Genomic DNA, 13,023 nt, shown 5'->3' on the forward strand with positions numbered 1-13,023 from the left:
TATGGGATAATGGGGATTCGAACCTGGTTCTGTCCTGGGTCGCAGTGTGCAAGGCAAACACCCTACCGCCGAGTGCTATTGCTCTCCCCCAATGTTTCCTTTTTCACTTCATCTTCACCCTTCAGGCTCTTTGAAGTATTCCATTTTACTGATGAGGTGATAACTCATTGTTTTGGTTTGATTTTTGGGATTCAGAGATCCTCAAGACTTCACCCTGGTTCAGTGTCCATGGGTTACTAAGCAGAGCTGAGGGACATATGTATTGCTCCGGATTTGGATACATGTGCTTGCTTATCTTGCTGTACCTCTTTCAGGGACCCAGGTGATAACTAATTGTTATTTTTGATTTCCTAAACTAATCAGTTACAATGAACCTTCATATGCCTTTTGACCTTCTGTATATCTTTGGGGAAACATCTGTTCAACTTCCCCTTCATTTATATTTTAGTACTTGGTGGTACTAAAATTCTTGGCTCTGCTGTACTCAGGAGTGATCCCATCCCAATCCAGGCCTGGAGAGCTGTATATAGTACTAGATATTCAAATTGATTGGCACATGCGAGACTAGCCCCTTCCTGTACTATCTGGCTCACTCTCCCTATTTTTTATTTTGGTTGGTTTGGGTCCCATTCAGTGGTGCTCAGGGGTTAGGTTACTCTTGGCTCTGCGCTCAGAAATCACTCCTGGCAGGCTGGGGGTGGTGGCATATGGGATGCCAGGAATCGGATTGCGGCTTGTAAGGCAATTGCCCTACCACTATGGTATATTTTTTCCTTTTTTTGGTTTGTGGGCTACACCAGTGCCGCTCAGGGGTTACTCCTAGCTATATTAGTTACTCCTAGCGCTCAGAAATCGCTTCTTGCTTGGGGCACCATATGGGACACTAGGGGATCAAACAGCAATATGTCTTAGGTTAGCGCATGCAAGGCAAACGCTCTACTACTTGTGGCAGCGCTCGGGTTACTCCTGGCTCTACGCTCAGAAATCGCTCCTGGAATGCCGGGATTCAAATCACTGTCCTATATGCAAGGCAAAAGCCCTACCTCCATGCTATAATCTCTGGCCCCAACCCCCTTTTCGTTTTTTAATGGGTGATATGTGAATCTTATAATTATGTTGAGGAAGGAATTAAAAATAGGAAACATAGCTTTAAGAACCCATAGGCATACATGAATTTTTGTTTTGTTTTGGGGCCACACCCAGCAGTACTCTATCTACAGATACAGATTATCTGTATCTACCCAGCAGTACTCTGTTTGATTTGTGCTGTGGTGGTTTGGGGTTACTCTGAGCACTGTTTGTTGGGGTCATGATTTGAGCCCTACTTGGATAAAACCAGAATTGCACTGGAGCAATACTAATAATATAGTGGGTAATCCCAGGTTTTAATCCCAGCACCTTCTGTGTTCCCCTGAGTATAGAACCAGGAGTAACCACTAGGTGTAGCACCCCCCAAAAAACCCAAAATATAAATAAACCAGGATTGGCCGCATGAAAGGCAAGCATCCAACGGTGCTTGGGCTATTCCTGGCTCTGTGCTCAGAATCCGCCCCTGCCAGTCTTGGGAGACCAAATGGGCTGCCAGGAATCGAACCCAGGTTGGCTGTGTGCAAGGCAAAAGGCCCTACCACTCTGGTCTTGATAGTATTTGTTTTTGTTTCAGTGGTGTCAGAGAGTTAACCCATGTCCTCCACATACAAGGTATACACATTAACCACTAAATTTCATTCCTGGTCCCTAAATTAAGTTGTGCTGTTGTTTGTTTTTTGTAATCATAGGCATTGTGATATGGTTTGGTAACCACTGTTAAGATAGCATGGCTTAGAGCTGGGAATATGGGTAAAATCATATGCATAGAGCTTGTCCTCAGCATCATATGGCCTTTCAACATTATAGGTATGACTCTACTTAAAAAAAAAAATGGCTGGAGCGATAGCATAGCGGTAGGGCCTTTGCCTTGCCTGCAGCCAACACAGGACAGACCCTGGTTCAATTCCCAGCATCCCATATGGTCCCCTAAGCCTGCCAGAAGTGATTTCTGAGCGAAGAGCAGGAGTAACCCCTGAGCACTACTGGGTGTGACCCCCCCAAAATAAAGACAGCAGAGGGTTCCCTAAGAAATAGTACAGCAGGTCTGATGCTTAACCTTGCACAAAGCTGATGAGTTACATCCCAGCACCACTTATGGTCTGAGCACTGCCAGGTGTGGCACAGAAACAAAAGATGGCATAAGTTAGGGCATAAATGTTGATATAGCAGGAGATGGGTGATGTCAAAAAGTGTGAGAGGGGACCAGAGCATTATCATAGTGGGTAGGGCTTTTGGCCGACTGGGTTTGATTCCTGTCATCCCCTATGATTCCCTGAGTCTAACCTGAGTGATTTCTTTTTTTGTTTTGTTTTTGTTTTTTCGCCATACCCGTTTGATGCTCAGGGGTTACTCCTGGCTAAGTGCTCAGAAATTGCCCCTGGCTTGGGGGGACCATATGGGACACCGGGGGATCGAACCATGGTCCTTCCTTGGCTAGTGCTAGCAAGGCAGACAGCTTACCTCTAGCGCCACCTCACCGCCCCCGGAGTGATTTCTTTATTTTTATTTTTATTTTGGTTCCACACTTGTCAGTGCTCAGGGGTAACTCCTGAATCTGTGCTCAGAAATTGCTCCTGGCAGGCTCAGGGGACCATATGGGATGCTGGGGATGGAACCTGATCCATCCCGATTGTCCATGTGCAAGGCTAATGCCCTATTTACTGTGCTATCACTCCAGCTCTAGGAGTAATTTTTGAGTGCAGAGCCAGGAGTAACCCCTGAGCGCTGCCAGGTGTGGCCCAAAAACTAAAAAATAAAAGATTTCGGGGCCGGGCGGTGGCGCTAAAGGTAAGGTGCCTGCCTTGCCTGCGCTAGCCTTGGACGGACCGAGGTTCGATCCCCTGGTGTCCCATATGGTCCCCCAAGCCAGGAGCAACTTCTGAGCGCATAGCCAGGAGTAACCCCTGAGCGTTACCAGGTGTGGCCCAAAAACCAAAAAAAAAAAAAAAAAAAATTTCAACATAATTTTGGGCTTTATGCTACTTTGTAAATAATGGAGCACTAGGGCCCCGAGAGATAGCACAGCGGTGTTTGCCTTGCAAAACACCTTGCAAGCAGCCGATCCAGGACCAAAGGTGGTTGGTTCGAATCCTGGTGTCCCATATGGTCCCCCGTGCCTGCCAGGAGCTGTTTCTGAGCAGACAGCCAGGAGTAACCCCTGAGCAATGCCGGGTGTGGCCCAAAAACCAAAAAAAAAAAAAAAAAAATAATGGAGCACTAATGGAGAACTAAAAATCTTGGCTGGTCCTATGGCAGTGCTTTATCAGAACTTATTAATGTTAGTATCACAAAAGTTGGTATATAACCCCCACACACACTGTTCAATTTGACTGGCTTAAAAAAAAAACTTCCTATTTGTCTTTGATCCTATATTATCGTTAGCATATGTCATGGACCTGTTCTGTTGTGACCACCTTTTCCTTCTTTGTTGTGAATGGTGATGAACTATAAAAATATCCACGGGTGGTGAGACAGCACCAGGCATCATGTTTCTAACCCCTTAGGCAAATGGGTCTGATGAAGCAGGTAGCAACAGAGAAATAATGCCAAGCCAGTGAGGACAAGATTTATAACTTGCTTTTTTGCCTCATGGCCTCTCTGCCATGTGCTCTCTCCAGAGCCCCAAGCCACCATTTCTCAATTCTCCAGAACCAAATCCTCCCGGATGGGGGAAGGTCCTTTAATCCTGGTGGGCTTTTACATACCAAAGGAAGACATTACTGAGAAAAGGAAGTAGGAACACCTTTGTTTGACACCTTGATAGCTGGGTATTATTTTGTAATAATTTTCTTCTGAGGGAATGTTTCAAGTATCAAGTATGGTTTCAGTTTCAGTTTGCTATGGGGAAGAGAATTTATTTCTTCTACAAGTTTATGGGTTGTGATTTTGGATTGGGCGGGGGGCTTTGTTTTTTTCCAACCACACCCAGAGGTCCTCTAGTTACTCCTGGCTCTGAACTCAGGGATCACTCATGGTGGGTTCAGAGTACCATATGGGATATGTGCAAGGCAGATGCTCAGCCCACTCTTCTCTCACTTGGGCCCCTATGGATCCTCCCCCCACCCCGATTAAATATTAACCAAATGTGTATAGGAAATACTTAAAAGCTGTTTTTCATCTCTAGTATTAAGCATCTTTAAATAATATCCTGCTCTGTTTTTTTTCCAGGAGTGAGCCCCTCCAGACTCCGAATAGGCGATCAAGAGTTTGATTCATTGCCTGCTTTACTGGAATTCTACAAAATACACTATTTGGACACTACAACATTGATAGAACCAGTTCCTAGATCCAGGCAGGGTAGTGGAGTAATTCTCAGGTCAGAGGAGGAAGAGTATGTACGAGCCCTCTTTGACTTTAATGGGAATGATGAAGAAGATCTTCCCTTTAAGAAAGGAGACATCCTGAAAATCCGGGATAAGCCTGAAGAGCAGTGGTGGAATGCAGAGGACAGCGAAGGCAAGAGGGGGATGATTCCAGTCCCTTACGTGGAGAAGTTTAGACCTGTCTCCGCCTCAGTATCGGCTCTGATTGGAGGTAACCAGGAGGGTTCCCACCCACAGCCACTGGGTGGGCCGGAGCCTGGGCCCTATGCCCAACCCAGCGTCAACACTCCGCTCCCTAACCTCCAGAATGGGCCCATTTATGCCAGGGTAATCCAGAAGCGAGTCCCTAATGCCTACGACAAGACAGCCTTGGCTTTGGAGGTACATAACGTGCAAAATGTAGAAAGGAGAGATCTGCTACAGGGTCTCCCTTTCAGACCTCTTGTAGCTTTTTAGGAATTCTGATTACGAGCACCAGTATTGTGATGATGTTGTAGTTGTCAAACCATTAAGTATTGATTTTGGCATGAAATGTTGGGTTTTCTCCTTTTTAAAGAAAACCTATTTTGGAATAACTAAGCTAAAAACTGTATAATTGAATGTTCTCGTTGATTTACTAAACACACTTTAACTACTTTAATAACACCACCTAAATTTATAGGAATTAACCTAAAATATTTCTTTATCTACATTCTATTCTGTTTCTCTCTGTTATTTCTAAATTAAGGTGTGCTTAGACAAATTTGAACATAGACTTGGTCTCATGAAAACACTGAAAAATTACTTCTCAAAAATACAGTGTTTTTCTTTTAGGAAGTTTGGTTTTACCATTGATTGACAGCTTGTATTATTGTTAAGAATTTAGGAGGATGGGGCCAGAATAATAGCACAGCACTAAGGCATTTGCCTTGCATGCGGCCAACCCTGGACAGACCCCTGTTCGATTCCTGGCATCCCATATGGTCCCCTGAGGCTGCCAGAGGTAACCCCTGAGTGCTGATGGTTGTGACCCAAAAAACAAAAAGAATTTGGAAGAGCACTAAAGGATAGTACAGATGTGAAGAGATATATATACATATCCAAAAAGTGTTCATTTTAGGCCTACGAGATGATTGGAAGGACTGGGGTGTATGCAGGAATCCTGTATTTGATCCCTGGGCCTCTGAGTACTGACACATGGTCCTCTAAACACTGCATGACCCTTAATTTTTTGGGGTTTTGGCCATATCTAGTGGTGCTCAAGGTTCACTCCTGTAAGCTTAGAGATTAAACCCAGGTTGCTTATGTGCAAGGCAAGCACCCTGCTTTTTTTGTTTGTATTTTTGGGATTTTGGGATTTGGGTTATTCATGGTTCTGGCAAGCTCAAGGGACAATATGGGATGCTGGGATTTGAACCATCGACAATTCTGGATCAGCTACATGCAAGGCAAACACCCTTTCACGGTGCTATCTGTCCACCCTGCACCCTACTTTCTGAACCTTTTTTCTTTTGTTTTTGTGTTTGGGGGCTACACCCAGATGCGCTCAGGGGTTACTCCTGGCTCTGTGCTCAGAAATCACTCCTGGCAGGCTTGGGAGATGATATTGGGATGGTGGGGATTAAACCTGGGTCAGCCACGTGTAAGGCAAACACCCTACCCTTTCTGCTATCGCTCTAGCCCTGTACCTTCTTTCTATCACTTCCCAGGTGCGACCCTCCCCATAACTTTTTAAGGTTTTTGTAATAGAAGAAGCCAATTTCCTACCCCTCCCCTCCAGGCATCAAACAGTATTCTAACACTATCTCTTTGGCCTGGGAGTTAATTTCTTTTGAGAAAACTTTAGCCTCTGATGAATAAGAATGATAATAACCTGTCTTCTGGCCAAACACTGATTTATATTTATTTCTCTCTAACACTTGAAACTGTATGTCCTCCCTCCCTCTTCCTTTGTGAGTTGTGCTAAGCTAGTGATTGAACATAAAAGTTACTACAAAGGGGCCCAGAGAGATAGCACAGCAGCAGCCGATCCAGGACCAAAGGTGGTTGGTTTGAATCCCGATGTCCCATATGTCCTGTCCCGTCCCTCTCCCCCCCCCCCTGCCAGGAGCTATTTCTGAGCAGACAGCCAGGAGTAACCCCTGAGCACCTCTGGGTGTGGCCCAAAAACAAAAACAAAAAAACAGGGGCTGGAGAGATAGATAGTTCAGTGGGTAGAGTGCTTCCTTGCTTGCGGCCAACCCATGTTCAATCCCCAGCATCCCATATGGTCCCCCTAAACCTGCCAGCAATTTCTAAGTGTAGAGCCAGGAATAATTGCTGAATACAGAGAGGTATTCCCTTCCCAAAAAAGGAGTATAGAAGTATCATTTTTCAAAACGTACAGATAAAGTAACTTGGAGGTAAAAAGTAGCTGCTTTAATAAACACTGATTATGTGAGCACGGATAACAGAGAAAGAGCAAAAGTATTCTTGTAAAATCTTCCCTAAATGTTTTATTCATTATGATGATGATGATGATGTTTCTTGAGCCAAACATAGTGGTGCTTGAAGCTTATTTCTGTTTTTTTCTGGCAGACTCAGGGCCATATGGGGTGCTAGTGGATCAACCTGGGTTGGTTGACCATATGCAAGGCAAGTGCTATACTTGCTGTACTCTCTCTGGCCCTTTCTATGAGTCATATTTCCACACTGAGTAGACCTGTAGATTTTTCTTCAGAGAATGTGCTAGAATTTATTTGAACTATTCCCTGAGACTACAAGTTTAAAGTAACTTTGTATTCTGAATAATGGATACAAAGACGAGTTAGTTGAATCTTAAATATTTGGCTGCTAAACAAGTTTGGTTTTTGGTTTTTTATGGTGTTTGGGTCACACCCACAGCACTCGGGTTACTCCTGGCTCTACTCAGAAATCACTCCTGGCAGGCTGGGGACCATATGGGATGCCGGGATTCGAACCACTGTCCTTCTGCATGCAGGCAAATGCCTTACCTTCATGCTATCTCTCCGGCCCCACAAATTTGGTTTTTGTTGTGTCCCGTCCCCCCTGTAAAAATGTGTATTTTGGAGGGCCCTAAGAGAGAATTTCAACAGTCTGAACACTGTTTTCCATGTGGAAAGCCTGTTTTTTGTTTTTTTTGTTTTTAAATATGGAACGCTTCACAAATTTGCGTGTCATCCTTGTGTAGGAGCCATACTAATCTTCTCTGTATCGTTCCAATTTTAGTATATGTGCTGCCGAAGCGAGCACCTGTTCTTTGTTTTGATTTTGTTTGGTTTTGATTTAGGGCCATAACTGACAGCGCTTTGTGGCTTCATCTGACTGTGCCTAGAGAACCATGTGTGGTGTCAGGAATTAAACTTAGTTGTTCTGCATGCAAAGCATATGCTCCAGCCTGTTGAGTTACCTCGGGTTCAGAATACCTGGGTATTCTGAAGGGACCAATATTATATGGTCCTTTAAACACAGCTAAGAGTAATCCTCCCCAAAAAAAACAAAAGCAGGACGGGCTGGAGTAGTGGCACAAGCTTTGCCCATGCTAGCCTAGGACAGACTGTGGTTTGATCCTCCAGCATCCCATATGGTCCCCCAAGCCAGGAGCAATTTCTGAGAGCATAGCCAGGAGTAACCCCTGAGTGTCACTGGGTGTGGCCCCCCCCAAAAAAAAAAAGAAGGAAAAGAGAAAAAAAAAGGAAGTGAAGTGTGTATTTTTTTCAATAATTATGTTTTAGGAAGCCATAGCTAGTAGTGTTTAAGACACTGTAGTGATCAAACCTGAACATCCTGGGGCCTATATCATAGCAGGCTTTGCATGCAGTTGACTCAGGTTCGATCCCTGGCATCCCATATGGTCCCTCTTACCTGCCAGCAGTAACCCAAGTGCTGCTGGGTGTGGCTCAAAAACTTGAACTTCTTGTGTATAAAAAAATTCACTAATGGTACTCGGGTTACACCTGCCTTCACACCCAAGGAATTTTTCCTGGTAGTGTTTGGGAGACCATATGGGATGCTGTGGATGGAACCTGTGCCAACCATATGCAAGGCAAACACCCTACCCGCTATACTATTACTTCAGCATGAGACCCATCATCTTGTGAGTTATCTTTTTGGCCTCAAAGTGAATTTTGGGTGATAATGCAATTTTTTAAAATACCCTTTTTTTTTTAATATCCTTATTTTTATAGGTTATAAAATGTTGGTTCTTTCCCGGAGAGATAAGCACAGCAGTAGGGCATTTGCCTTACATGCAGCCGACCTAGGATGGATGGTGGGTGGTTCGAATCCCTTCATCCCATATGGTACCCCAGTGCTTGCCAGGGGCAATTTCTGAGCGCAGAGCTAGGAGTAACTAACCCCTGAGCGCTGCCGGGTGTGACCCAAAAACAAAACAAAACAACAAAAATTTGTTCTTGGGCTGGAGCAGTAGCACAGCAGGTAGGGCATTTGATTCACTCAGCTCACTGACCTGGATTCGATCTCTGGCATTCTATATGGTCCCTTGAGCCTACCAGGAGTTATTTCTGAAGTAACCCCTAAGCTCTGCTCGGTTTGCCCCCCCCCCCCAAATATAAAGTTCTTTGGGACACACCAGTTTTTATACTTTTGGAGGACAAGGTAAGAAAGGTTTTAGTGTAGTTTGACCATTTAATTTAACTCAGATGATGGCTGTATCAAACACCAGCACTACACATGATAGATGTGACTGATTTTATTTTTCCTTTGAATATTTTTTTTTGTGTGTGTGGTTTTTGGGTCATACCCGGCAGTGCTCAGGGGTTATTCCTGGCTCCAGGCTCAGAAATTGCTCCTGGCAGGCACAGGGGACCATATGGGGCGCCGGGATTCGAACCGATGACCTCCTGCATGAAAGGCAAATGCCTTACCTCCATGCTATCTCTCTGGCCCCTCTTTTTTTTTTTTTTTTTTTTTAAATAAAATCTTTATTTAAGCCCCATGTACAAGCATGTTTGTAGTTGGGTTTCAGTCATAAACAGAACACCCCCCTTCACCAGTGCAACATTCCCACCACCAATGTTCCCCTCCCTCCTTCCCAACCCCTGCCTGTATTCGAGACAGGCATTCTACTTCTCTCACATGTCAAAATTGTCATGATAGTAGTTGTTTCATATGGTGAGCAGATCCTTCTGGCCTTCATCTCTATTATCTCTGGGCATTATTATAGTAATATCCTTTATTTTTCTTAAAACCCATAGATGAGTGAGACTATTCTGTGTCTATGTTTTTTTGGGGGGGGGAGGGGCCACATCCAGCAGTGCTCAGGAGTTACTCCTGGCTCTGCACTCAGAAATCGCTCCTGGCAGGCTCAGAGGGCCTTATGGGATGCCGGGAATCAAACCCAGGTCTGGGCCCGGAGAGATAGCACAGCGGTATTTGCCTTGGAAGCAGCCGATCCAGGACCTAAGGTGGTTGGTTCGAATCCCGGTGTCCCATATGGTCCCCCGTGCCTGCCAGGAGCTATTTCTGAGCAGACAGCCAGGAGTAACCCCTGAGCACTGCCAGGTGTGGCCCAGAAACCAAAAAAAAAAAAAAAAAAAAAAACTGGGTCAGCTGCATACAAGGCAAACGCCCTATCGCTGTGCTATTCTCCGATCCCCCCCCCTTTTTTTTTTTGGTTTGATGTGACAGATTTTTTTTGCAGACTTTATTATTACTGAACCCTGAACTGGAATGTGAAAGTAGCATTCATGGAGCAAGCCAGTGCAACCATAATAATTGTGCTTTTTGTTTTGCATTTCTTATTATTTTTGTGTGGGGAGGGGCACACTAGTGGTTCTCAGGTGTTACTCCTGGCTCTGCGCTCAGAAATTGCTTCTGGCAGACTCAGGACCATATAGGATGCTGGGAATTGAACCCAGGTTGGCCAAGTGCAAGGCAGACGTCCTACCCATTGTGCTATTGCTTCGGCCCCACATTTTGCACTTTTTTTCTCTGAATTGTTATTTATATCTGCCTTGGTTGGAGGCTACAGTTCTCAAAAGTGTTTGAGCTTCTCTGCCTGTGTAAAAGACAAATCTTACTAAATAAAGACTTAAATAGGGGCCCAGAGAGATAGCACAGCAGCGTTTGCCTTGCAAGCAGCCGATCCAGAACCAAAGGTGGTTGGTTCGAATCCCGGTGTCCCATATGGTCCCCCGTGCCTGCCGGGAGCTATTTCTGAGCAGACAGCCAGGAATAACCCCTGAGCAATGCCGGGTGTGGCCACCCCCCCCCCCAAAAAAAAAAAAAAAAGACTTAAATAGAAAACCAGTTTATGATTTCAGGAACTTTCTATTGGGTAAATTTGGTTTTGAGTCTGTGTTTATTACTAAAGATGGCTTCTTTTTTTCTTTTGTTTTTTTTTGAGTCATACCAGGTGGCACTCCTAGGTTACTCATGGCTCTGCGCTCAGAAATCGCTCTTGGCAGGCACGGGTAACCATATGGGATGCCGGGATTTGAACCAAGGATGGTCCTGGATCGACCACTTACAAGGCAAAAGCCCTACTGCTGTGCTATCTCTCCAGCCTCTTCTTTTTTTTTAAAGATGGCTTGTTGGGGCCGGAGCAGTGGCGCAAGAAATAAGACATCTGCCGTGCCGTGCTAGCCTAGGACGAACCGCAGTTTGACTCCCCCCTCCCCCCACAGTGTCCCATGTGGTCCTCCAAGCCAGGAGTGATTTCTGAGTGCATAGCCAAGAATAATCCCTGAGCGTCACTGGGTGTGGCCCAAAAACAAAACAAAAAAAAAGATTGCTTCTTACAAGTTAGAACAAATAACCTCAAACAAAGCTTTTAAATATATATTTTTTTTTGTTTGTTTGTTTTGTTTTTTCGGGCCACACCCATTTGATGTTCAGGGGTTACTCCTGGCTAAGCGCTCAGAAATCGCCCCTGGCTTGGGGGGGCTTGGGGGGGGACCATATGGGACGCCGGGGAATCGAACTGCGGTCCTTCCTTGGCTAGCGCTTGCAAGGCAGACACCTTACCTCTAGCGTCACCTTGCCAACCCCGCTTTTAAATATTTTATATGCTTAAAAAAGATACTCTCAGGGGCCGGGCGGTGGCGCTAGAGGTAAGGTGCCTGCCTTGCCTACGCTATCCTTGGACGGACCGAGGTTCGATCCCCCGGCGTCCCATATGGTCCCCCAAGCCAGGAGCAACTTCTGAGCGCATAGCCAGGAGTAACCCCTGAGTGTCACTGGGTGTGGCCCAAAAACCAAAAAAAAAAAAAAAAAAAAGATACTCTTTTATGCATCTTAGAATTTTGGGGCCGGGCGGTGGCGCTAAAGGTAAGGTGCCTGCCTTGCCTGCGCTAGCCTTGGACGGACCGCGGTTCGATCCCCCGGTGTCCCATATGGTCCCCCAAGCCAGGAGCAACTTCTAAGCGCATAGCCAGGAGTAACCCCTGAGCGTTACCAGGTGTGGCCCAAAAACAAACAAAAAAAAAAAAAAAAAAGAATTTTGGAGCTTTTGGGCTAGAGGTAAGGTGTCAGCCTTGCAAGCACTAGCCAAGGAAGGACCTCGGTTTGATCCCCTGGCGTCCCATATGGTCCCCCCAAGCCAGGGGCAATTTCTGAGCGCGTAGCCAGGAGTAACCCCTGAGCATCAAAAGGGTGTGGCCCAAAAAAAACAAAAAAAAAGAATATTGGAGCTTTAAAATATTACTAAGGGGGGGGGTCGGAGAGATACCACAGCGGTAGGACGTTTGCCTTGCAAGCAAGAGTGCAGCTGGGTGTGGCCCAAAAATCAAAACAAAAAAACAAAAACTAAAACTAAAGTATTTCTTTTTCTTTTGGTTTTTGGGCCACACCCGGTAACGCTCAGGGGTTACTCCTGGCTATGTGCTCAGAAGTTGCTCCTGGCTTGGGGGACCATATGGGACACCGGGGGATCGAACCGCGGTCCGTCCAAGGCTAGCGCAGGCAAGGCAGGCACCTTACCTTTAGCGCCACCGCCCGGCCCCAACTAAAGTATTCCTAAGGGGCTGGAGAGATAGCACAGCAATAAGGCATTTGCATTGCATGCCGCAGACCCCAGACAGACCCAGGTTTGATTCCCATATGGGATTCGATTCCATCCCATATGTCCTCCTGAGCCTGATAGCGACTTCTGAGCACAAAGCCAATTTTTTGGGTGTGGCCCAAAAATCAAATATAAAGTATTACTAGATAATCTTAGTTGTTATAGATATATAGATGATAAGTTGTTAACATGCAGTTGAGGGGGCTGGAGTGATAGTGCATCAGTAGGGCATTTGCCTTGCAACGCTGCTGACACAGGGATGGACCCGGATTCAATCCGAGCATCCCATCTGGTCCCACAAGCCTGCAGAAGAGAATTTCTGAGTGCTGCCAGGTGTGGCCCAAAAATCAAAACCACAACAATGCAATTGGAAGGGGGCTAGACACAGTGGTCCTCAAACTATGCACCCGCCGGGCCACATATTGTATTTGTATCTGTTTTGTTTCTTCATTGCAAATAAGATATATGCAGTGTGCATAAGAATTCGTTCATGGGGCCGGGCGGTGGCGCTGGAGGTAAGGTGCCTGCCTTGCCTGCGCTAGCTAGGACGGACCGCGGTTCGATCCCCCGGCGTCCCATATGTCCCCCAAGAAGCCAGGAGCAACTTCT

General features: G+C 45.7%; 1 protein-coding gene and 1 non-coding gene across 2 annotated transcripts in view; one reads left to right on the forward strand and one right to left on the reverse strand.

Annotated features, from left to right (window-relative positions):
* Positions 1-13,023, forward strand: part of CRK (CRK proto-oncogene, adaptor protein) — a 53,008-nt gene that overhangs the window by 8,139 nt on the left and 31,846 nt on the right. Inside the window, 1 exon segment of the mRNA XM_049782624.1 lies at positions 4,258-4,793. Within this exon segment, the coding sequence (XP_049638581.1) occupies positions 4,258-4,793 (536 nt within the window).
* Positions 7,537-7,643, reverse strand: LOC126026066 (U6 spliceosomal RNA). The gene has a single exon (XR_007501564.1). It is a non-coding gene; the product is annotated as a U6 spliceosomal RNA (small nuclear RNA).

Source organism: Suncus etruscus, chromosome 1 (assembly GCF_024139225.1).
Source record: "Suncus etruscus isolate mSunEtr1 chromosome 1, mSunEtr1.pri.cur, whole genome shotgun sequence".
Taxonomy (NCBI): domain Eukaryota; kingdom Metazoa; phylum Chordata; class Mammalia; order Eulipotyphla; family Soricidae; genus Suncus; species Suncus etruscus.